Source organism: Callionymus lyra, chromosome 17 (genome assembly GCF_982586985.1).
Source record: "Callionymus lyra chromosome 17, fCalLyr1.hap1.1, whole genome shotgun sequence".
Classification (NCBI taxonomy): Eukaryota; Metazoa; Chordata; class Actinopteri; order Syngnathiformes; family Callionymidae; genus Callionymus; species Callionymus lyra.
In genome coordinates this window covers 5,309,517-5,336,568 of record NC_141834.1, presented here as the reverse complement: position 1 = coordinate 5,336,568, position 27,052 = coordinate 5,309,517, and the positions used below count along the sequence as shown (strand labels likewise).

General features: G+C 37.7%; 1 protein-coding gene across 11 annotated transcripts; it reads left to right on the top strand.

Annotated features, from left to right (window-relative positions):
- The first annotated feature begins 4,091 nt into the window (after positions 1-4,091).
- On the top strand, positions 4,092-27,016 carry map7b (microtubule-associated protein 7b). 11 transcript variants are annotated; one of them, XM_087812534.1, is made up of 20 exons: positions 4,092-4,268; positions 15,061-15,147; positions 15,255-15,335; positions 15,902-16,065; positions 16,905-17,022; positions 17,329-17,430; positions 17,753-17,863; positions 18,471-18,566; positions 19,786-19,905; positions 21,653-21,825; positions 23,637-23,776; positions 23,843-24,063; positions 24,613-24,763; positions 24,829-24,988; positions 25,051-25,155; positions 25,225-25,272; positions 25,629-25,662; positions 25,735-25,852; positions 25,923-26,104; positions 26,175-27,016. In XM_087812534.1, the coding sequence occupies exons 1-20, from the start codon at positions 4,223-4,225 to the stop codon at positions 26,183-26,185; spliced, it is 2,268 nt and encodes a 755-aa protein (XP_087668660.1). In that variant the 5' UTR covers positions 4,092-4,222; the 3' UTR covers positions 26,186-27,016. The 11 variants fall into 11 exon arrangements, with proteins under 11 accessions (XP_087668660.1, XP_087668659.1, XP_087668658.1 ...); XM_087812533.1 differs by having other exon boundaries at positions 15,252-15,335; XM_087812532.1 differs by having other exon boundaries at positions 15,061-15,177; positions 15,252-15,335.
- The last annotated feature ends 36 nt before the right edge of the window (positions 27,017-27,052 follow it).

Genomic DNA, 27,052 nt, shown 5'->3' with positions numbered 1-27,052 from the left:
CACAAACGCATTTGTTTTCTTGGCCGTTAGTACCACGTCCTTCAGAAGATGTCTGGATCCAGATGGTAATAATCGGTTTCTTATTAAATTGTTCACACTTGAGCATCCATTCATACATTTTTAAGCAATTGTATTAATAAACAATAATCTAGAGATGAAGGGTGTGCTTCACTTCCATAAAATGGAAAAAGAAAATGGTTTGTCAGTTTGGTTTAGGTTTCTTTTAGGCACCCTAAGGTCCCCACAACACTCCGGTCTGGAGGCATGTCCTGAATGCAAACAATAAAATGTTTTTTTTTGTTACTTTATTCTATCCATTTAATCTTAACATAATACTGCAGTTTTATTTGATTGAAAACCCTACCTTTTCTTTTAACAATCCAAACCAGTCATCCATTTGAACATAAAAACTGATTGCTAATAAAGGAGGAATAAGTGTCTTTTTTTGTGAGTCAATGAGGAATGTTTCTCTTTATTTTACATCAGACTTCAGCAAATGCTGTGATCCACGTCCAGTTAGAAGGAGCTACTGTTGCTCTTTGCCCGTGATTTAACGAGGGTAATAAATGAACAATTATAATTCCATTACAACAAAACTTTATTAAGTAATAAACAACAAAGTCCTCAATAGCTTTAAAATGTACAGACAAGTTAGAGATTAGGTTGGCCGTGGTTAATCCGGGACAGGAAATGGTTGTTGCTATGGAGAAGTCACCCCGGTTGCCGTCTGAAAAGGTACAATGAGGATAAAGAGTCGGTGTTGGGTGAAGTGGGGACGCAGACATAGACATGGGGATGTCTCTTAAAGGAAAAGTCACAGAAATAAATGGGAAACAATTGATATAGTGTTCAGCATTTTAATATAATCGCCGACTCTGCATTTATCTGAATTTAAATTGAGTGTGATTCATTGTCAATAACAAATAAAATGGTCAATATTATCAAATATTATAAATTATTAAACCTTGATAAACCAGATTATAAAGCCACTATAATGAAGTTATTTGATTGAAAATACAAGTGTTTCTTTTTTTCTTTTTTTTTTATGATTTTTTTATCAGTTAGTCCAATTTAAGTATTATTATTTTACTCATGTTGTTCTTCAATGTGAGTTTCAACAGATATGTGCTTTATTGGAAGAAACTAGGACAATAGAGATAAATATTTCATGAAAATACTGAATGAAAGAACATCTTTCTACATCCACATTTCATCCATGACTCTAAAACATAGGCGAAGACTAAATTGAAGTTTTTTATCTTTTATCTAAATCATCCAATCATGATTTAATAGATTTAACAAAAGAGCAATATTAACACCATGTATATTGATATAGTTTTCTTATTACTAATGTGTATTTTTCGAACAGTTGGATCAATGAGGGTGGTATTTATATATTTGTGTATTCTTTCAATACAATACTCTAACCAGGTCATCATGAATATTATATTGAATGTCATCTTAATATAATAATATTTACAGTTTTATTGACGTATATTTCAAGCACCAGTCATAACCTTGAAGTAATTTTACATGTAGTAATTAGTCATTCATATTTATTTCCTTCTGGTACTTAGCTAGCTGGTTATAGCTTGGTTTGAAACACTAGCCTGCGGAACCAGGAACTGCGTGTGACCTCTATCCCGGTCTCTCGCAGGCTCAGTTTCTGGGCGAACACGCTCAAATTAATCCATATGAACCAAGGAGGTTGCTTGTCCTCAAAAATCAATCAGCGTCTGGATCTACTTAAACCCCCGAGTCCGTCCGGCCTCTTAGCTGATTGCACAGAAAGCAACAACAAAGCATTCTAGCATGGAAACTCTATCTTCCGTCAAATCTGGAGCGAATTCTGGAAGGTATAGACGTCCACTTCCAGCCTCGCCTCTAGACGGTGAGAGTTCATTTATTGATGAGGTATCAAGGCTACGTTCGTGCACTGTGGGATCAAAAATCCCCTGAGAAGCAATTAAAGACATTTTAAGAGGCTCTTTACATGGAGGGTAAATATATTTTTGTTTAAACTACACTCAACCCCAACAACCCTTCCCAACATTGGTCACCGTCAACTATAATAAAGACTTCAAAATATAATTAAAAATATCAATTTCTCATGAGAATTGTGGCTTGTTTTTGTCTGCGTTTACCTGCAGGCCAGTTTCCCTCTCCACCTCCTACTATGCCAGAATTGCCAAACAGCTGGTTGCCATGGTAACCGCCCACAAATCCGTGTCAATTTTACTAGAAGTTCAAAAGGGGTTAATGCTGTCTAAAAAATAGTGATGATACCAGTGGAGATTAGCATACATTAGCAAAGACTAGTTAATCCTTGTTTAAATATTAAAGGCTTCATTGAAGGAAGTTTTTTTCCTTCCCTCCGTTCCTTCACTCAATTAATGGATTTATTTAAAGTGGATTGATTTATTTAAAGTTGCTCTGCGTTAACAGGGAGACTTAGCATATCAAACACTTTTTTTTCGGGAAACTCAATGTTTTAAAGAAAATCTCAATATTCTGGTTTATGTTAAGTTATGTTAATATGTTGCAGTCAATTTGAAACGCTTCACAAAAATCCATGTGACCACTTTCTTTTAATCATGTTTATACCAACTGAGTCTACGTGATCGGAGGGCTCCATCTGCTGGCCGTAGTGCATAATTGCAAGATACGTCATACACTTAGAGCTGTAGTTTTGTAACGTCCATAGAGAAAAAGTTTTAAATACATATTTTTAAAGCATTTTGAGTTCCGGATGTAAAACCCAAATGAACTTAAATTACTTCATCACATCAACGCCATCATCAAAATGCAATACAAAGCTCCCTTTTTCATCAAGTTATTATATATTCGCTATATTTTAAAACAAATACTAATTCGCTCAACCAAACGTTTTCTTTTTGTAATATTAACGTTTTCTCTTCAGATCTGTATTGTTTTGTGTTTATTTTTGTTTTGTTGAACTAGAAGTCATCCTGTCTTCATTTCCTGTGTGTTTGGTGTCAAGATTGTTGGAAAATATCTAATTCACATTAAAGCCTTTGTGTTGACATTCACAATTTAAATTACATATATAACCCACTTAAAATATTTCCCCTAATTAGAGAACTTTTCCCTTCAAATTATTTATTTTTTAATGGACTTTGCCTGCTTGAGACCTTGGATCCTTCAAGGTTTTGATTGATCTCTCATTTGCTTTCTCTGAAGCCTCTTAAAGAGACAGTTTAGTTTGTATTAGCCTGAACCAATAAGAATAATGGGGAGCTAACTAAATAAACAAGATGGGTGTGAATCTGACCTATTGTACTTTTATTAAAATAAATACAGTAATAAAAATAGAAGCATAGTATCAATGGAGCAAAAAGTAATAATGTTGTAAATGTTAAACTTTTCAAAATCGGTAAAAGTGCCCAAGTGATTGATAAACATTACTTAAACATGTAGGATTTTATATTCACTATGATTACATTGAAAGATGAATTATGTAATACACAACACTTCAATCGACAGTTGTTATAAGTGTAAATACATTTTTAAAAGTACATCCCACAATAATATGAAAAACCCACTGTTTCATTTATTTATTTATTTTTAGAATTAGTTACTATGAGTTAGTTCTGTGTCACAACTAGACAGACATAGACATCAACAAGAAAGGGGGAACCCACGAACTATTTGCTAATCAATTTATGTTTTTAAATAGTAAGAAATAGGGAAAATAGGGGGGAAAAAATGCTATGAACTGCCACTAGATGTCAGAAAGCAAGTTACTCATTGTGAAACTGTGTTGAATAAATAGTTGAATCAGGTAAAAACAAAAGTAATAATAAAATAAACATAAATTAAATGATCATTAAAGAAAGTTTAGGGGTTGTTTAAATATTTGTTGCGACGATTTTAATAGAATTAAAGATCATAGATTCAAGATAATCGAATAATATGAGAATAAATACAATCACAAATGCACATTGTGACAAATACAGACTATTGTAAAAAAGTTGATGATCACTCAACATTATTCCTGAGAATATCGTCATATGTTTTCGTTCTGCAGAGAAACGCCTCCTGCAAACTTCAGTCAGAAACACAGTGAAGTTGTGAGGTTGTTCTCTCGCCTCCAGGCCGGCCTGAGCAGCTCTTCCCGCGGGGGTCACACCTGCCTGAGGGCGGCTTGACCAGCGACGGTTCTCCCGGTGGTTCCTGATCCTCTCAGCTGACGTCAGGAGAAATGGCGGACCTGGACGGCAGCGACGCATCTCCTCCGGACTCCCAAGGTGAGTTCCTACCAGCAGCTAGATATAAACCAGTCCTCCCTACTCTGGTGACTAGTTTAAACAAGTTTAAACAAGTTTAAAGTCGTGTTTAAGACTAGTTTAGGTGAACCAGGGGCAGAAGTCGCTCCGGGAACACCGGGTCACGAGAGTCAGATTAAGCGACTCGACCAACCGGTTGCTTTTTATTGTTTAATAAATAAAGTGCTTGTTAAATCTTAGAGGTTCAGACACTGAACCCCCTTTTTTTTGGTGGTGGTTTTGCGGATGGTTTCGCTCTCGGTTCCCTCAGACACCTGTCGCTGACATGAAGGCGACGTAAGGTGTTGACGTGACAGCAGGTGGATCCATGGAAGTGACTGTAGCTCACGGCTAGCTTCGTGTAACACTCGGTAGTTGCAAGTAAAACATATTTAAATTCACAACAGTAACCGTGTTAGTTTGTTTTTTTAAGTGGATTGAAAAGTTGTTCACGTAAAGTTGTATATTTTCGAAGGCTACCTATAAACGTGTATGGTGACGTCACTTTTATGTGCTAAGCTACATGGTGTTTCTGGTTAGCCTGTTCGAGCGGAAAATATTTTAAATAACCATTTTTGTTTCTTCAAACAATTTTCATTTGCATAAAACTATATTGATCTTTTGTGTACAGTTTTTTTTTAATTAATAGGTTAACTCATGGGTGCTATTTTCTATGGAGTACAGCAACTATGCTTGTTTTATTTGTTCTTGCATACACTTACAATGGGGTAATTCCATTTATTTCATTTTTATTTCATGTGTTAGTACTCTTAATTTATCCATATATTACAGACCTACACATGGAGCCCTAAGACTTTATTTATATCTCACTCATGAGGTGACTCATTAGACGGATCATGTATAAACAATTATACATATTCTGTATTACAATATAATTTAGAATCTTTTTTAAAGGGTTTTTGTTTAGAGCTTTGTCGTTCAAAGGGCAACTAAACTGAAAAACCAACCCTCCAGACTCACTCAAATGTTTAAAATGTTCAAGTCTTCCTCTCCAAGATGCAGTAAGTCTCTCATCATGACGATGTCTTGAATTTATAACTTTATAAAGTTTTCTCGTCGTCAATATCGGTCAACGACAGTTTACGAGAGCGGAGTCCATTATGACGTGATGATAGCTTCACTCCTCCTCCAGCTGCAATCTTGCCCGCTTTGTTTATACAACGAGTCAACCTCAATGCTTGACCAATCGCAGCAGAGTGGGTGTGGTTATTTTAAGTTTTAATCGCCAGAAAAAGAAAGTGTTTTTGAGTGGCCGGGGCTTAAGATCATTTTCTAATGTAAATATTTAGATTTATAACAGAGTTATGTACAAACAGACACATACTGATGAGTACAATAGAGTTCCAACATCTATTTAAGGCGCACTTAAATCAACACTGTTTAAGTGAGTATTTCCCCCCTCAAGAATATTTAAGTAAATTTAAAAATAGACTATGTAAAAAAAGAAAAGGGCTTTTATATAAGATTAAAAAAATTGTATCAAATACTATAAAATAATATTTTGGGGATATTTTGCTTTATCTTTTTTACCTTTCTTTTGTAACTGTTTTTTTTCACAATTATTTATTTTAACCATTATATTTATGCTTTCCCTTCATTATTTTTGTTTGATGGCCCCTCAAAACAGTCACTGTAGAAATTTGGCCCCTGAGGGAATGTAATTGCCCACCAGTGATTCAAAGACGTTCCTATTTATAGTCATACGTGTGCACTCACAATGATTAACTGTGGGTTTTTTTTTATATTTGTTTGCAATTTTGTTTGATGGTTCTACAAACACAAAATGATAAAGGTCATAACTCTGATAACATTTCTATTAAATATGTAATATGATTAAAAAAAAAATCTATATAAGCAGCACTTCTTTAAATAATCCGAATGGTTCAGAATTTACATATGTTTTATCATGTTGCATGTCTTTTTATATAGATGGATACAGTGCAGAAAACTAAATCATGAAGGTCTAAAATTGTAGAGAAGGGTGTCTTCTGACAGCAGACATTTCAATTGTTCGTCTTCTACCTTAAATATACCTTTTGGGCTGAGACCGCGTCAGTGTAAATTTAACAGGCCGACTGTTTGCAAGGACAACAGGTTTGTAATAACAAGTGAGGATGTTGTTAACAAACTGACGGGGCAAGTTTCTGTCTCACAGTGGAAGCGTATATTTTAGTTTTTACAGAATATTGGATACATTGCCAAATAAGGTTCTGTTTTTCTCTCTTTTCTTTAACATTACCGCTGGTGTTTGCTACTGAACCCTGCTTTGTGATATGGTAATGTTAAAGTATGTTTTATTTTGCATTCAGATTTTTGTTTATTTCTGGCAGTGGTTAAAACACCTTAAACAAGAGTAGTATTGAAAACTCACAGTATTATTTAATGGTTATAATCTGCTCTAAACTGATGACAAACATCCATTTTCTAAACTTCATGTGTTAGATTTCATCACTTTTGCAATTTTAAAAATATAGTTGGCCATGTCAGACCAAAAGGCAAAATGGTAAAACAATGAATATAATCCTTATTTTTTTTATTTATTGCCTCCTGCGACTTTGTGTGTTGACTTTTACATGTTGTTAATAAGGCAATGGACAAAGTTCAATGATTAGTGTAGTATCTCTATAATGTAGGTCAACTGACAAATAATCACATTTTATGATCTTTAAAGCAGTGTTTTTTATTTATTAATTTTCACTAGATTTGCTCCTTATTAAACATTAGCCAGTTTACTTGACTCTATATTAGTTACTAGTTTAGTCGTTTTTTTTTTTGTCAGAAAACTAGTAATACGTGTGTTGCATTTTGTCTGGATATTACTACGTATGTGTAGATTTACAGCTGTGCACACTCCTGCAGGGGCCAATATCAGATTGCCTGTTCATGGCTATGTGTTGTTTTGTTGTTTAGAAAGGTAAAGGATTTTGTCCTGGATATAGTTTGTGAAGTAAAAAAGGGGGTTAAGAGGTGACTATAAAACTAAAGTTGCTTTGATATAAGGTATTACTTGATGTGAACTGTTTTGTTCCAGTTACATACGTTACAGTGCTTGTGCCCACATTTTTTTAATCAATGTTTTTTATATATACAGTAATAACTTATTCGGTTTTTTTTGCTTCGTTAATCCATTATTCAGTCCATAACTTTCCTTTTCCCCTAACAGTTGGGCTTTGACGGATTCCAAATCTCAAACACGTTTTATTTGTGTTATTGAGCCTTGTTCAGTTTCTATCTAATGAAGTAGGAGTTAGTTAGAAGCTGATAAACCTGCACCTTGAAAATAGGCGACCATGAAGATTTTTTATGAACAAGAATTTGGTATACACAATATTTTAGAAAAAGGAATGCGTTTCATAGCAGAGAATAGTCAACCTCTGGGAATGTCGGAATGAGGACATCATTTAAACTTGGCACAGAACAGTGAAACAGCTAAATGATCTATTAGTGAAATTAATAAACAACTATTTAGCGCTCTAATCCATAATAAGATATAGGTCATCTTGCAATTTCATGTAAAGAATATGCGTCAACACTTCCAACACTTACTGCAGTGACTAAGGGATTTTGTGTACATCACACCAACTTTATTTATCTTTATTTTCCCTTTTCAAAGCATGTTATCCATGTGCTGTTTACTCAACCCCTCCTCTGATACAAGCTCTTTTTCCCCTCGATTGATGGTGAATATTAAAAGAACCTGTGCGCACCGTTTGTGTGAACATTTTTGATGACTTTGCATTAGAGAAGGAGGTCAAACACTGCAGCAGTGAAGCGACTGCGCGAGTGGCATCGTTCAAGGAGTCAAGGAAATCGTGGTTCATTCAGCTCTTACACTAGCCAGTCATGTGGATTAAATATCCTCTTCTAAGCCAGTCTGGTAGAGCTCATCCTTAGTGGGACTGCCTCCGTGTCTCACTCTCTCTTTGCCTGGATCTGCAGTCAAAGGAAGGACAAATTCAACAGGAGCTGCTCTGCATGTTTGTCATCTTCTCTCAACTCCAGGACCTGTTTACTCAACAACTTTGTCTTTTTAGCGCAGTCATCGGTCGCTCTCTCAGTGTGAGATGCAGAACAGTGATGGGAAACCAGAGGGAACAGCTGTTAGCATTAGCTTTTAGCTATCTCTGTCAAGGAGGCTGCCGGAGGTGAAGCCGTCTTCCGACATCCTGCCTCGCACTCTCAGCCTCTGCCCTGTGGGATGGGCCGGGATGTGGACGGTCAGTCGGGGGCTTGAGGGGTAAAGACCCGGGCAGGCAAATGCCGGATAGGAAGGGACAAGGAGGAGGAGGAGGTGGGAGCAAGAAGAGGCTGAGGAAAGGAGGCAGTCGTTCCGCTATCCCTGCACTGTTCACCATCAATGAAGAAGAGGAGGGACAAAAGCGTAAATATACTTCAAAGAAGAAGAAAAGAGGTAGGAAAAAGTTAAAGTGGTACAATTTGATTGTTATCGATTTGTTGTTCAGTGGTTTACTCTTCGGATTATTAGAGGATTGACTCTGGTTGCCATTGCTTGGCAAGGCACTAAATTATTTGCAGCTCATCGTTGTTGTCTTCTGCGTTCTCTTTTTATGGGTTGTGTTTGAAAAAAAGAAAAAAAAATGTGTATACTTGTAAATGACGAAGAAATGTCCTCTTGATCTTGATCTACCATGTCAGCATTTCTGAGACATGTTGCTGGCTGGACAGATGAGACAGCATAGTTGTGAAAACCAGCTGACTTGGCAAGATGAGGTCAAACACAAGGGCAATAGATGGTTGTTAAGGTGCAGTCAAAGCTATGGTCACTTGAAGTGTATGTTTAGTCCACGGTTGAGCCGCACATCATCGTGAACTTGTCTTCAACTATTATTTATTTTGTTGTTTATTGGTCGCAAAAGTTAAAATAAAGAAACATCATAAAGAAGTGGCACAGGACTATAATTGCAGAGGTAATTGTATACTTTCATCTGGAACTTGGTTAAAGTAGTACTGAAGATCTAGAGCCAAACATGGTATAAAACATTCAGCATTCTGTTTGTATAAAATTTCGTCTTCTTCTTCCACACATGGAACAAGACAATGATTTGCGCCGATGTCTTTAAATATCTATTCAACCAAGGGAAAAGTTCCTACTCTAATTGCTGGGCACGCTCCCCCTGGGAGGAAGCCGAAATGTGCAACTCACTTAAAGTATAAATAATGTAGAAGAAGGCAGAGCAAGCTTGATCCGTGTTGAGTGACTTGTTCTACTTTCAAGTGCAGCCATGTGAAACTTGGTGTAATTTTTTTATGTGAACATGAATTTAAATGATCATTGAAGGATAAAAAGTTACTTAAATGTCACAGTTAACTTTTTTATCCCTAAACTTTGTAGGCAACCATACTAGTAGGATTAAATATATTTTTGGTGCATTTCACAGATTTTAATAATGCATGTTATTATAATTTAAGTTGATTGAGGGATTTAAAAATCCAGTTCCTGGTATATCCTGTTATTTAACGATAGGAACAATAGGAATGATTTTAATTTAATTTTAATTAAGTTTTCTTTGTTTCTACCTTCTTCAAGCTAGAAAATATAAATATTTAATCTAAACAAACCTCATATAAAGACCTAGATTTATTCTTATGCCTTTCCTGAAATTCAGGAGTGTATCTTAGTGTATGTATATATATGTACCATAATGCTATCTCCTTTAAAACTGTCTCTTTAACGGCAATAAAGTTGAAGTTGATTCTGATCTGAGAATGGAAAGTCAAACAGTAATGGCTCTACTTTTTTGTTGACTTCATTGTTGACATATGCACCATTAACTATGACAGGTGTATGGATCATGTCTGGAATTAGTTAAGTAGTTTAAAAAGGACATGACATGTATGACATGTAGGACAATGTAACTACAGTGTCTTATTCGTTTGTTGACTCTTTAACACAATTTTATTCTTGTGCTTTCACGTAGACATGCCATTTACTATAATGGAACAGTTGTGCTGTTTGTTGAAGTACACCAAAACTGAAGGTCAAATATGGCATGTCCATTTTTTAGAACATTTTATAAACGATTGCAATTTGCAAAGAGATCAAAAATTTTACGTAAAAAGTAATGGCATTATTTATCTTGACCATGTTGTCACACTGATCTTGACAATTTAAATGTATCAACTGGTATGAACCTGCAGAATTCACCCTCTGTGAGGCAATTACTCAACCAGGACAGAGGAATCGGTCTCATCTTTCCTTTTCTCTACGTTGACGGCAGCTTGGCATCTACTTTAGCAATAGCAGTAGCTAATCCTCTCAGGCTGCCCGGGAGGCAAGAGCCACACGGCGCTCGCTCACTCGCTCCCCTCCGGCCCGGGCAGCGCAACATTAATCGCCAACTCTGACCATTTAATCTGACTGGCAATGAATGCAGATAGATTGGGGGTGGGGAGCACACAAACACATTAATGGAGGGAGGGAGGGATGGAGGGACAGATTAAACATTCACTCTCCCCCCTGTCTCACTCCCTGTCTTCTACACACAAATATATATCCACTAAAGGCTGTCAGATAATATGAGTCTGCTCTCACCATCTTTGATACCTACCATAGCTGTCGTCTGTCTTTCTGCTATACTTTGACTTCGCTGGCACTTGCATCCTACTTTTTTTCTGGAGTTGAATCCTTTTGTCTTTTCTATTGATGAAGCTGGTTCCACCATGGGTTTTGGATTGGATCCCATATCCTCTTTAATGGGATGTCTTCAGGAAGTGGGAAACATAATTCCAGCTCTTGAATCATTCTAGTGGGAATCTAGCCAAAGATTCCAAAGGTCACATCCTGGGAATAGACCTTTGGAAAATGAGTAAGAATACAGGTAAAGCCTATACTCCGGCAAATACTATTTCATACTTTTTGTGTATATAGCAAGTCATTTGTATAGTAATCTTTGTCAACGGTTCAACTTCTTTCCGGAATTCTAATGTCTACTTGCTTATTTAAACTTTTTGCATATGGAAGGATCGTGATGACAAATTTAACCAGTAAATTATTTAAATATAGTTGTCTTTTTACAGTCCTATTTAAGGTTTTTAGGTTGTTACATTTGTAAGCATATCCCACAGAGGTTGGAGAGGATTTATTTCAAGCTGTTAACACTACGCAGTAATAAAATCTTTTTTTGGATTCGCACTTAGCAAATACTCCAAATCATAAGTTTCTCTCTGACGTACATTAGAGCAAGTGAATGTTGAAATAATATTTTAAAACTTCAGTTGTGTTGTAAAAAACTAAATGTTTAGCCATGACTAGAAACCATCAGAGCCTCAGAGATGAACAAAGTAAAACATGTGTTTGCAAGAAGGCTTATCTGTGAAAAAAAAATGTCAAGGATAAAGTCTTTTTAAAATATTTGGACAGATTCTTTGCAAATGCTTTGTATCAGTAACTACACTCTAAATGTCCCTGGCTTTCAGCTTTTAACATTCCAATTTTTCTTTGAAATGACAAACATCTCTGACTAGAATACTTGTCATTAGTTGTTTGATTCTTGGATTTAATCACATTATCAGACAATTCCAGAGCCTTTCCCTGCACTGAAATCACTACTCTCTAGGGATAGAATCATCTAGTCTGCATCATCTGAGTCCATCGTGATAGAATCATATGTTATTTGAAAGTTTTTGTTTTTTATTTGATCCGACCTGTTTTTCAATGCCAATGCTATTGATTATCATCTTTGAGAAAGCATTCTGCTCCGGGGTGCTAACTTTGCTGTACCACCCAATACTGTGATTTCATTGTCTGTTTAATACATACTTGTATGCATTGAACCCTCGATTACTTCTGTATGATACAAGCAAATGTTCACATTGTATGTTAAAAGATATGTAGAAGTCTGTGTAAAACAGGGTCACATTTCTGGAAATGCATTCCTTACAAAAGAGGTTGAAATAGAAGTTCATATCAAAAGCTCTCCTCAGCCTTGAGGATATTAATCTTGTATTCATAGAAGATCAATAAGTTTCAGTGGGCACATCAATATAAAAATGTTTCTGGACAAGGAGATATGATGCACATGTAAGGCTTATACGTTTCATAGCTTGAGCTTCACTGCCAATATAGTGGGAAAAAGTCAAAAAATATTATTGTAGTTGTAACTTTTGCTATTTAATCGAAATTAAAATAAATGAATGTAAATTTGAATAAGCCCTCTGAAAGCTAAAATCTAAATTTTGATTTAAATCAGATAGTGATGAGCGTCATTTTTATGAAGTGTTTAAACATTATAAGTTTGTCTTCCTGCTGAGAGAACATTTATTTTACATGTGTGCTGCCTTCAAGGGTACTATTCACTCGACAATTTTCTTATAATGACATGTGAAATGATTTGGTCTTGGCTCTAATCCTTTTCTACCCTTTGAATAAGTTTACCAGTTCAAGTCATACAATGTGCACGAATAATAAAAGATGACGGACTGCATGTTTACTCTTCCCCTTCTTTTGCAAAAGCTTATTTCTAGTTGAATAATAGATTTGGTGATGAATTGGCCTGGTTGTAACAAGACCCTCCAAATAACCAGTTATTATGAGTCAAACTCATTTCACCAGAGGCACCTGTTGGTTTTATTAATGCTAGTATCACTTGGGCGGATGTCACCACAGACTGACACACAATACTCCAGCATATATTACCTCACTCCCTTGTCCACAATACAAGAGCAGATATCGCTCCTTAGTCAACCATGTCCTTTGGCAAATAGAGAACGATAATCTATTGAGATATTTGAGACGGTGGTTTCTGGTTTCTGACGAATGCTTATAGATAGAAATATTTATTTTAATAGATCAAAATCCACTTTGTTTGATTTCACTGTACTTGAGATTGTAGTTACACTACTATGGGAGATTATTAAGTAGTGTAATCATTAGTAGGATGAACTCACAGGAGTCTAAAAGTGTCTTCCTATAACAGCAAATATGAAACTGGACTTCGCCCTCATCTTAACGGTCATTTAGTTCCTAAGCATGCTTACTTGGTGTGGACATGTTGAGATAAAGAAACCATGAAACAAGTGTAAGCGGAGAGAGAGAAGTCTTTGATATTTCAGTAAAGAATATGTGTTTAAATCTATTTGTTCTTTACTTATTTGGGACAGTGTTGTCTCTGCGGATGTTGTTTCAACTATTTATCTTCTTTAAAGCATTTCCAGAAAGTCATACAATTTGATATTATAAATTTTATTAGCCAAATTCACGTCATAGTCGCATGCAAATCTTCTGTAAATGATGAGTCACCAGTTTGCCTATTATCACTGCAGGTTTGTCCAGCTGCAGAATGACCTGAAAGTGCAGAGTCATCGTGGCAGCAGTGACTAGAGAACACTTTTTTGAGCTCACAGGAGCTCTCACCAAAACACACTGAGGATTTTCATGTTTGTAAAACATGATCTAGAAAAGAGATTACATGCAATTCCATCAACCTTTTTTGCTCCTAGTGTTGTTGTACATTAAATCTAGAAAATATGTTCTAACAGGATTGTTTTTGGCATAACGTCCTTTGAAGGACTAAAATACACAGATATTATTTCTGTTCTTTTTTTTTCTGAATAAATTAAATACTCAATACTTTGATACTAGCAAATGTAAAATTGCCATCTGGGTTGAACTTGATCAAACCAAACATTGTGTCTTCATTCTAGTTTTACCTACAGTACCTAAAACTCAATATTTTGAGCCAGTTAGGAACCAATATTTGTATATATACTGTATATATTTGTAGATTTCATATTAATCTGACAACATTTAGGGTGGATGTTTTCATGGTAATTAGCACTTTTGAAGGAGGGATCAATTACTTGTGTCATTGCAGTTTTTAATGGATTGTTTACGAATACAGATCTCACAACACCAAAATAATTTCCTTTCCAATACATTCATTTTTATTCGTAATAGTTTGACTGGCCTGATGTTGTTCTTCCTAAGAATTTTGCGAATAAAAGATGTAATCTGTAGCAGGGGAATTTTTGAGTAAAAAATAAAAGCTGGCTTTTCTGTTGTTGTTGACAAATAGTCAGGTTTCAACACAGAAACGATCATAATAGATGTGTGACTTGCAGATGGGCACTCATACTGTTTTAATTATAACCTTCAATTGAGTCCTAATCCCTTGTTTACCAGCTGCTAACGCTGGACCCTGCAGTTGTGACACTTATATTTAGTTAATGGTGAGGGTCTGTCTAAAGATATTTTGGACAGGACATTTTCAGCGTATGCTGAAGGTTGCCATATCATTCAAAAATTGCCTTTTGTAGTATTTTTGTTATTATGTTGGGGTCTTTTGTGCCACAGCATCCATCTGAAAGATTTTTATTTTTTTTAAACAACTATCTGGGGCAGATATGGATCCTTCAGCTGTTCTTCCTACAACATTTGCCTGGACATTTGAATAGAAACCCGTCCATATCTACTTCAATCAGTCTACATAGAGTTTGCTAAAATATTTTTACATTTTGAAAGCAGTGAGATGAGTGTCACATTTTATTACATTGAACTATAGAACAAATGTCACTGTGGTTTAGTGGTTATGACCCCCGCTTTCTTGCAAGTGGCTTGACTTTAATTCCAAGTCAGGGTGTTTCGTTTATGCTCTGAGCCAGCACGAGTCTTTTGAATATGTAGGTATACTTATTGGATATTGTCCATTCAACTCTTTTATTATCATCTGGTTTGAAAACCGTTTCTTTTCCAATCTATTTCCCTTTACTAAGTACCATTTTTGTTCCATCTCAGCTTCTTCTCAGTACAAATTTGAAGATGGCCGTGTGTCTTCATCCCTCCATCCGATCTCCTCGACCGTCTCCTCACACGCAGCTAACGGTACAAACCATTACTCGACGCCAAAACCAGGTATCTTTACTGTCTTTGTCATAAGAAATGGTTCATTTAAAGATCTTCACATTTTTTTTAAATATGTGCTTCAGCAGCAGAACTGCTTCTCTTCAACAAGATCGATGAGAGACAGCGTCTGGCCCGTGAGCGTCGGGAGGAGCGTGAGAAACAGAACGGTGAGAATGACTTTAGTTTGTGCCAGAGTGCAGGGGTCGTCCAAAACACCTTAACTGCCTTTGTCTAGACCACAAGTGGTTGGTAACTGTGGAGCTCTGCTGGTCTCTCTGGAGGTTACATAAATGAGGCAAAAGCCAGACGCCCTGGTTGCCATGGAGCCCCCATTACATAATGAGCTAGGCTTGAGGTTCTAGGGGGGGTTTCTTCAAGCTTCTTCAAAGTTTTGTCAGACGTGTTTTTAATCCATTAGTTTTGCTAGTTTAAGGAGTACATTTATCATTGTGTACCTTATCATCATAATGTATCATTGCTCATCATAATATTGTGACATACTGTTTACATGGGATTTCGGCCCTGCTTAATATAATTTTCCTCACACGAAAATCCAAAGACAAGCATTCTACCAAGAGTTTAAGACTAATCACATAAACTTCAACTGACCTCTCGCACTGCTATATAAGCTGCACATCCATGTGATGTGTTTGCATGAACACTGGCACATTTGCATGGCTCACAAAAACCAGTAGGTCAACTTTCTAACTAAAGGTATTTTGAATGGTTGCAGCTATCAAGGAGGCCAATTGGCAGGCCCGGGAGGAGCGGGCCAGGCAGCACTACGAGAAGCTGCTGGAGGAGAGGAAGAAGAAGCTAGAAGAGCAGAGGGAGAAGGAGGATAAGCGACGAGCTGCTGTGGAGGAGAAAAGACGACAGAAACTCGAGGATGACAGAGTAATGACTTCAATGTGACTTTTAAACACATCACATTTTCTCAGAAGTCACCACATTATCACTGTATGATATTTACAAATGCATCAGTTTTCTTATACTGAAAATTGTGTACATTAGCTACCCAGGGTAAAAGGCAGGGCACTCCTTGGAATAGGACACACCTGAGGGAATTATTCCAGTAATGTCTGTATGTCTTTAAACCCTTGTGTTGTGTCTGGGTCAAGGTGACCCGGTGGCTGAAAATGATGTGTTTGTAGTATCCCTTGTGTTGTCTCTGGGTCAAGGTGAACGACCTCCACCACTGCATATGTATTTCTAGAAGGTCAGGGAGGTCGTTGACCTTGACCCAGAGACAACACAATGGATACCACAAACATTTGTATTCAGGCCTTCGGGTTGAAAACCTGTTTTGACCCAGAGGTCACACAACTTTTAGCTGTGGGAGTGAAACATTTTGACCTGGGGAAAGTGTTTTAGACACGAAGACAATAAACAAACTCATAAAAAAAGGTCATTGGTTCAACCTCAAGTTGGACTCGAGGTAGTGACCATCTCGATGTAAGGGTGAAACTCTTTTTTTATTTATTATTTTCATGTCGAATACTAATAAGACTAACATTTTCAATAATAATAAATAAATTGCTTAATTATCCATATTAGTTTCTGATAAATTAATTATAGAAAAAGCAAACGTGAATATATATTTTAAACATAGGCTTTAGATATATTTCTGAATCAGAATAAATGAATAAAAAAATATATATATTCAGTCAAATTGTTTGGTCTGTTGGAGTTTCTTTGTCTTACAACAATGTTATTTACATGTAATGCATTGTCAGGTTCGTAATGAAGCTGTGATGCTGCGGACCATAGAGAGGAGCCACGCTCCCCGACAGAAACAAAACCGCTGGTCATGGGGTGGAACGCTGCAGACGAACACACCCAATACGCCGGCCGGTATGTTCCGTCACCACACACACTTGCAAATTGTCTGATTTACAGGAGTGTTTCAAACCCAACAATGCTATCAGTTGTCATGAATTGCATCTTTTAAGGCCTCTACAGTTTATGTTGTTAGGTTAAAAACATTTAAAGTCGCCATGACCTTTGCATTTGAGACCCCACAGGTTTTTGTTTTTACCTATAACTTACACCCAGCTCTCCTTCTCTATCCATCTTTCTCCCACTCCGATCTGATCTTACTCTCCTTCTCTACTTGATCTCTTTTTACCTCCGCTTTTCCCCGCCATCGTCCTGGTCCAGGTTTTGTCGAGTCGGCTTTCCTCTGTCCACTCGACCTTGCCGGACTGGAGCACATGCACGGTGCTTTCAGTCTCTACCGCAGATATGGAATGACCTCCCAATGTGAATATATTGTAGCATCACATAGCTGCCTAGTTAGTATGCTGCCATTAGCTTGATTTAAACCAAAATAAAAAAGTTTTCAGACTTAGTTTAAATGTCGGACACATGTTTTCTCTCTCATGTAGTCTTCCAGTCTGTGTTTAACTTTCAGTACATCCTGTGACACAGTTTAAACTGTTCCAGAGTCAATAATAGAGGATTTAGTTCTAACAAGTGCTAGTGTAGCGTTACTAAAAAAACCAATAGAGTAGATCAACCCATTCACTGAACTGTTGGCTCACACGCTCTCTCATTCTAAACATCTGCTCTGTTTGATTTTCAGATGTGGAAAGACGGTCTGTGTCCACGGTGAACTTGTCCAAACATAATGACCCAGTCATCACCAAGCGCCTCTCATCTTCTTCGTACACACTCCTGCACTCGCCTGACAGAGGTAATCACGATTCGGCAGGGCGTGTCACTGATGTACAAACGGGAAACACTATTAATATTGTCTTTCAGTTGATTAATCAATTGAATTGTTTTGTTGTTCAATTAGCTGACATACTTGAGAATGATAATTATGCTGTTCAAACAGTTCCTGAACAACCAAACCTGATAATTATGGAAGTCAACCAATTATTGATATCTATACATTTATCGCTTTGTGAAATTAATGAATTGTCTTTAAAACGAACTAAATTTTATTGTCCTTTTTTCTTTTTATGATTCACTTTTACATACAATAATGCAAGATTTCTCTGGTCCAGTTCTTAGTACAACAAAATATTTTAATAATAAAGTTAAATAAATTATATAATTAAATCTCCAAAAATGTAATAACAAATTTGTCGTCTTTCCTATGAATTGTCATAAATGTGATTGTGTTTTGCTCTGTATCCTGGTTTAGATCAAGGATATATGTGGTTTAAAAAAAAAAGCGTGTGGGAATTGTGTATATAGTGTTTGTTTGTTCAACAACTTTTCCTTTTCAACTTGGCTCATAAATCTGTCATTTTGTCACCAAAAAACTCACCTGTTGTCAACTGTGTTGCTGCCAGGTTTACAGCTGAGAACCGCCTCCTCCCCTGTCATTAACAAAGCTCAGTCCAAACTCCGACTACCCCAAGGAAAGGCCACTCAGCCCAAAAATACAGGTGTTTTCTGGGAATATTTTGCAGCTTTTGCCCCTCAAATGCAACGCACTACGAAGGGAAATGCAAAGATCCTGGGCTGGAAACTCTCCTCACTCTTGAAATAGAGGATACTTTAATAAAATTAAAACTTTTCAATTAACAAAAATGTATTTATCTATAATTATAATGGAAAAGCTATGTTAGTGTGTCATCCCTTGTAAAAGTAAACTTAAATAAAGTGACAAACCTAACACTGATTTGGTGAAATTTGCCATTACACTGTATTTAATCCTATATATGTTTTTTCTTGGCTTGTAGGCTACACCAGATTTAGATTATAGCATAGTGAAAAGTACAATTAGAAAATATAAAGACAAAACAAATGTCTAAATATTACGTAGTGCTGCTTTAATGGGTCTTGTATTTAAATGCAAAAAAAAATGATGTGCTTTGTTTTGATTAAAAAAATGTATAAATTAGTATTTGTAAAATGTCTTTATTACCCTAGATAATGAACGATTTCTTATTTGGTAAATATGATATTTAAAACAATTTATAAATATTTATGTAGGAAGCAATATAGTCACAAAAACATAAATGACAACTGTCAGCTGTGGATTAAAAAAATATTATTGATTATTATTATTATTATTATAATATAATCACTTATCATTTTACATCCATGTTTTTCATTTCATACACGATCAGTCGCCCCATCCTTTATGCCATCATGCGTGACCCCCTTTTATCTAATCCTCTGTAGGATAATCTTTTTGTTTTTGAGGGAACACTGTACACTGATTATTATCCATGGAAGATAATCGACACACATTCAACTGTTATTATGCATATATTCATTGATGGAATAGTGATGGATCAATGGGGACTAGTTTCCAGCTCAGTCGTATCTATTTGTTGCTGTTAATTCCCAAAGCAACGATGCATGTTCACCTGAAGGCTATTGTTCACATTTGGGTTACCTCCCGGGAAGATTCTAAGTCTTCAGACCCGCTTGCACACGAGCTTCAAGCACTTTTCGTTGCATATTAATTCTTCCTGAAATATCTGGTGTCAATCCTTCTCTTTCCCTCTTGGTTGGTGCTTCACTCCCAGCTGTCTGCTTCCTCCAGAAACTCTGGCGCATGCAGGTGGAGGCGCATCAGCGAATGTGCATGCTGATCAAACACATGATGGATGAAATGATCTGTCAGGAGATAACAAATGTTGTGTGTGTGCTCAGGCCTGCGCCGCCTTCCGCTGACGCCCTGGGAGAGCAACGTGGTCAACCGTCTGCAGCAGCCGACGCACTCCTACCTGGCCCGCAGCCGCAGCGCCATGAGTCTGTCAGGCGAGCACGCCGGTAATACCTCACTTCCTCCTTCTAACTTTCTAACTCCACTTGGTTTCAATTTGAGTTTTCTCTGCCAGAATGCTTCTGAATGCTAAGCAGATTTGATCCGACTTAAAGTATTAGTTTGTCTGAAACTTCCCTCACCAGCCTGTATCGGGCACTTAGAGCTCACACACACAATGATACAGTGTACATACAAGTCCACATGCATGATATGATTTTTAACACGTAAGCTGCTCAGGATTCTAGTGTTGTACTACGCAACCATGGCAACGGCTCCTGGAGTAAAGTGGGCCGGTGATACATTCCAAACTTCCCGATTTCTTTGAATCAAAATCCTATTTTTACTGGTCACGGACGGGTGTTTTTTTCTTGTCAATGTTGCTGTGATCGCTATACAAACATGTTCAGGGACAGAAAGATGCCTACAGTGAGTGGAATTGTTCTATCTTAACATTTATGTCCATGAAAGATATGATGATGATGATGATCTAACGGTGATGCTTAAATGGTCCAAGTCATGAGGCAAATTTGTTTTCACACATTTTGAAGACCGGACAAAAGAGAATGCCATCTCAGACTTTTTTATTATTCTTGGAGGCTGATTTAATTGTAAGACGTGTGTGTGTTTTTGATGTCAAAACTGAGATTCTCCACAGCTCATTCAATCTAACAACATTCACACAAGCTCAAAGATAAACCTACTGTTATTGAATATTTATCGGATTTCTTTTACAGTTAATATTCTCAATCTATGCTTGTTAGATAATAATATTGAACAAGGAATTTCATGAGTCACGTTGTACACATCATTTTAGGTGAAGCCATTTAAGGTGTTTAAAAGGGCCCGATTTGTCCCAAGCGCCATGAGGTTGACACATTACTTTTAGAGAAAAGTCTTTTATTTGAGATTTTGTACTAAAACATTTTGTTTGATAATTTCTTATTTCACTCAAGTTAAGATGATTTTTTTAACCAGGTATTGGCCACACAAGACTATACTGTGTGAACACACTCGTGTGTTTGTTAAGACTTAATCACACTTTTATTGACAATGAGTTCCAGAAACCAATGGACTATATTTTCACTTTAAACCAGCCTTGTCCAAACTCTTTTGTGATTAAGCTTGACACAGCTGGTCTATATCTTCATCCAGTTTTAAACAACTTCTTCACAGACAGACCGCAAAATGGTTGTTTTTTTTTAGTTAGCATCGACACTTGGCACCTTTTTTTTTCTTCTTTTCATTCTTCTGCAGTCTCCCCAAGAAGTAAGGGGTAGAAATTGAATGAATTAATAGATGGCTGGATGGATGGATAGACAGACTTTATTAATCCCTCAGACATGAATCATGAAATAGTGTAGTCTTTTTACCATTTAAAAAGATGATGGGATGCATCAAATGTGCTCAAGTTACAATCGGGCCTTATGTTGGACTTTGGCAATGTTACTTTAAACACTATTATTTTTTGATTGTTTAAGCGCTTTGTGACCCTGGTCTAGAAAAGCTCTCTATAAATACTAATTACTTACTTATTTACTTACTTACTTACTTACTAACTCTCTTTAACACTTTCATCAAGTTCCTTCAGCATGTCTTAACTTTCCTGATTCTTTTCTTCTCCTCTTTCCATAACATCCTTTTCTGTCAATCCTCTACCCTGATCATCTTTTTTCCAACACCTCATGTATTATTTTTAACCCCACCTGTCAACACACACATTACATGCTACCCTGGCCTGGTGAATCACCCTAGTCGCCCCTGTTTGTCCTCGCTCAGTGTCCTGCCACCCCATGGGCTCCATGTCATTCAAGGCTCTGCAGGCTCTGCCGGTTCCTCACTGCCGGAACCAGGAGAGGAGCCTGAGCAGAGAGACCGCCTCCGCTACCTCCACCGTTCCTCGCCGGAGAACGACCGGAAACCCACAGGTAGGAAGAGCTGGCTGTGAAGAAGCTGTGAAGTGGGTAGAGATGGTTGAAGTCATGTTGTTAGGACTGTAAGGACAATTTGAATTGGTTTAAAAGTCTATTCATTTTTATAGTTTGTTATAAATATGTGGGCTGCAGATGAGGTGTTGGTCTTGTTCATGAGTGATGGGTCAGTGAGACCGCCGTCATAGTTGGAGATTGTTTCCTTTGAGTTGGATTTCTGGACCTTTTGTCTTGGCCTGCTGCCTCCTCAACACAAGCTCAGTGAATTGATGGATAGATTTATATACCATGAACTAAATGGATGAAAGCAATGAATATATAGTGGATTACAGTCTGATGTGTCTCACATTTAGTTGTATTTGTTAACCTAGAAAAACGGTGTGATACAGTGTGCACACTCCCACCATGGGCATAATTAAATTTGACTTGATTTTAAAAAAGCACACAGTCAAATTATTATTATTTTAAAGTCTGTAATTCAAGAAATGTACAGTATCTCTTAGTAGTGCCAAAAATGGGTTGTTTTAGGGCTGTTGTGACCTGAAGAAATAAATGCATACAGTATGTTGTTATCACATACAAGTTGATTTATTTTCTTGCTTCAATTGCATCATCTGCCTGTTTCATTCAGGTGTTAAAACTTCAATAGGTAAGAATGAAAATATAGTTTCTGGCTCCCCCGCATGTTGGTATAGGGTAACTGCAAGTTTCATGCCAACTCACTACTACATTTTTTTTTTAATAAAAAAGAGTCGCTCTTGTTGTGTTGGTTTCTGCTTGTATCTCAGTTTGTTGGTCTGGTTTGGTTTACATGGAAAAGTGACATAAGCTATAAAGAAAAATGTGTTATTATTATTATTATAAGGAAGAACTTTGTTAAAATAATGGTTAGTCACGAGTCAAGACTTTTCATAATAAGCCAATCGTTACAGAAAAGATTAATCGAATGTTTTATACAGCGTAGCATTAAGGGAGCAGGGAAGATGTATAGCAGCCATTGAAAATTGTAACATTTGAAGCATTCAGAACCACTTAAGATCACCTACAAAATCTCTCAATAAAGAAGCCCATTTCTTACCAGTCCTAGTAAATCTTCTTGAAATTGGTTTATCAGTTTTTGAGTGTTACTATTTACAAATGAAATAATGTGACCCTAAACATAACCCATGCCACTCCTTGGCAGCTGCAATAATTAATGAGTGGAATCTATGGCATTACTAGTTTTGCTGATAAAAACACTAATATTTTGAGGCAGTGTCTTATCAAGTTGTGGTGGAGTTGTGGGAGAGGACTTTTCTTTTTAACTACTTTTATGTGCATCTGTGCCTCTAGTGAAGACCAAGGTGGCATCTGACCATCAAGTTATAGGAACCATGATCGCTTGATCAGAGGGCAAGAAGCTCGTGCTTGAAGAAAGCAGATGGACAGGAATAGTTGTGTCTGTTCGGCTGATTTCCCAAAGGCTCACATAATTAAATCCACCTGCACCTGCTGTCGAACTGATCGTCGACTTTTTGTTTATTAGACGTTTATTCTCAGGAAGACCCTCACAGCAGAACACCATCAGTTTCATCCTTCATCATCCAACCAAGAACCATATGTTCCTGAGAAAGCTGCGTGACTTTAGCAAGACATAGTAAACGACAGGTCATCAGGAGGTCATGGAGGTGACCCCACTGAGCTGTGCAGCTTCTAATCTTGTTACTTGTCGTCTGACTTGTAGTCGTAGATTAACGGCCATATGCTATCAAAGCTATAATGCTTCACCGTTAGATGGGATAAAATCTGTTTTTTTTATTTCTTTGTAGCAGAAGAAGAACGAGCATGTCCGGAAGTCCTGGAGCAACCTTTCCCTCCCTCTGACGCCCATCCTCAGTTTACCTCCCCCCAAGCGCGCACCTTCCCCGAGCAAAAGACACAGCAAAGCAACATCGCCCTCTCCTGGCAGGTCGGTGACATGACAACTGAATGACTTGAACCAGAATGATTCACTTGATTTTTTGAAATCCATCAGACTGACACAGAAAACAACGGGACGCCCCCCGACTCCTAAGATGCTCAAGTCACCAGCTGCGGAGGACCCCGGGAATATTCGTCCTATCAAGGCGAGCCCCGAGAATCAACCCAAAGAGGAGGAGGAAGAGCGGGTCCTCAGTCCACCTCAGCCTCGGCCTCAGCCCCTCGGCCAGAACAAAAGCAGCAACGAGTCGACTCCTGTGTCGACCCCTGCAAGCGGTGAGTTACTAACTTCATCATTTTAATTGTTTTATTATTATAGAAACATTTTACCATTTCTGTTATCAACTTTCATCATCATGGGCAGTGGCTATTTAAAGAAAAAGGAATTATCCAACAGCATAAATAACTTCATATGTTGATAGCTTTTCATTAAATGGACCCAAAACTTTGCTTGTTGAACATTCATGCATCTTGTACATTAATATCAACAACCTGGTCAGACTACCTTTTTGGCTCTATGGCCCATACTTAGGAGCTTTTTCATATGTTACGTAAACATTACATTCCAGTCAGTGTTCTGTCTTTTAGCTTGATTTCCTTGAAACTGACCAACACAACAAAGTCCTATTTATTTATACTTTCAATTTTATGCTTTTAAAAACCAGTCAAAAAAACAAGCTCCATTTATTAATTAATCACACAAACTGTCTTTAAAATGATGAATGAGTTTGGTTGCGATGTTGCCTCTTTTTTAGGCAACATCGTAAACATTAAATCGTTTCTGTTACTTATCTCGAATCAAAGACTGGCATTCTTCTTTTCCAGAAGTCGCCAACAGTCCATCGACGCAGAGACAATCTGCCGGCACAACGGACCCCGAAGAAGCGAGTCGCATCCTGGCCGAGAAGCGGCGCCTCGCTCGAGAGCAGCGGGAGAAGGAGGAGGAGGAGCGCCGACAGCAGGAGGAGCAGGCCAGGTAACCAACAGGTGTGTTTGTGATCCTACCAGACTCTGAGTCAAACTTCCGCTGTGTGGCTGCAGACTGGCCAGAGAAGAGATCGCTCGCAGACAGGCGGAGGAGAGGGTGAAGCGAGAGGAGGAGGCACAGCGGCTGGCGGAGGAGAAAAGACTGAAGGAAGAGGAGGAGAAAAAGGCGGAAGAGGTGAAAGAGAGAGAGGAGGCAGAGAGGATCCAGAAACAGGTGAGAGGATATTTTTGTCGTCTTTTTATACCACGGCCAATGAATATCCTCCGGCATTTTAGAAAGAAGAGGACGAGTTACGACAGAAAGAGGAGGCAGAAAGACTGAGGCAGGAGAGAGAGAAACACTTCCAGAAAGAAGAGGCAGAACGTCTGGAGAGAAAGAAGGTATCACACACACACACGATCTGAGAGATTCTTGTAGTCGGACATGCTGAAGTGTTTGTCTTCCTTAAGCGTCTGGACGAGATCATGAAGAGAACGAGACGCTCCGACGCGGACAAGGTGAAAATCCTTCTCATTACCTATAAAACACTTAATTTCTTTTTAAATATTCTCAACTTCATTTACTTTATGTGGCACATCGGATGGTTTGCTCGAATCAAAGTAGGTTCATGTTTATTCTGATAGCCTGACTTATAAAGATGTCAGTGATTAAGATAAGATAAGGAACAGAGACTATCATTGTCAACAAATATACAATAAAGGAAAATCGATGTTGAAGGAAAGTAATTCACTTGGCGAGTGTTTAGTAAAGCAGGTGTATTGAGACTTTGAGAATGAAAAGACAATATTACAATGATGGATTGAGTTGTCATTCCATTTAATAATTCTTGATTCTTCTTCCTTCCCCTTTGCAGAAAGTGACTCCAAACAAGAACGGTGACGACACAAGTCAGTATAAAACAAGTCAATATTAAGATACAAAGCTCTTTAACTGTTGATGCTGATCTTCCTCATACTCAGATGCAGCCTCCTCAAGTCCTCCTGCAGTCACAGAGTCACCAGCACTTCACAGCAATGGCAGTGAACATGAACCCCAATCTGACCCCAGTACAGCTGAAGAAGACTCCTCTGAGCAGAGGTGATGACACGGGAGTGGATGCTGAGCGCTTCAGAAGCAATGGAACTATCATATATTTGTCTTTCCTCAGAGAGAACGGGGAGTTTGAGGAGGTGATCGTTCTGCCGGCACATTCCAGATTGTCTCCTCCTGAAGGAGAAGAGCAGCCACAGCAGCTTCAGGAGGAGAGAGTTCCCATCATAGCATTCAGAGAGAACGGCCTCCTGAAGCCTCTGAGCGGAGTGGAAGATATATCGGCCCAGCAGGGACCAGGTTAGGTGTCCATGAAGCCTTGATGTCACGTTTAAAGATGGTTTCTGAACAGTTTTCTTCTCTCTGGTAGATGTTGCCTGATGAGGTGAAGAGACTGCACAGCTGTTGGACTGAACCGAAACTTCCTCTCTCTCTCAAACGCACACTTTTCTAACCGAGGTGCGTTCTCTCCACCTGTGTACATGATGGACTTTACGATCCCCGGTGGTGTCGATGAATGACGACACAAATCAGCTGTTGAGTCTTAAATTGTGATACTTGAAGAGATTTGTAAAGACAGAACCAGCACTTTGATGAAACTGGATTAGAATGAAATGAAGGATGTACATGTGGGGGGATGGAGGGGGGTATCCTGGAACACAAGGACCTAAACTACTGATCTTGTTTAGTTTATTTAATTCTCAAAAAATATATATATCTCAACTGTATATTTTTCATTTTCACCTAGTTTCTGATCAGATATTATTCCAGATTGTATCTTATTTGCCCACGAGTCTGCATCCTCCACTCGGAACCATTCAAAAAGGACCTTGCTTCGTGTATTTTCCAAGTATGAAAAGTAATATTTAGAATTTTCTCTGAAGGATATCTGGATGGTGCAGCTCATTTTGATGCTCCTTTGCCTTAAAAGCGAGTATTTAAGTTTTGGATTTTCTTCTCTGGAGGCTCTACCTTTGTGAATGTTTTTGTTCAAAGCACTGACGTTAAAAAACACCTTCAAACTAAGTTCAATTTTCTGTTTGATATGAGGTTTTCTGGCCGTGACCTGCAGCTCGTCTTCTCCAGCTGCTAGTGTCAAATATGTACAGAAGAAAATATATTTTGCAGGAGCGTTCAGATCACAAGAATCGTCTGATGTTAAAGAGTTTCTATCAATGCTTCAGCTTTGAGAAATAAATATGTTTGACTTGAGTGTGTTTCGATGTGAAGAAGCAACATTTTTATTTG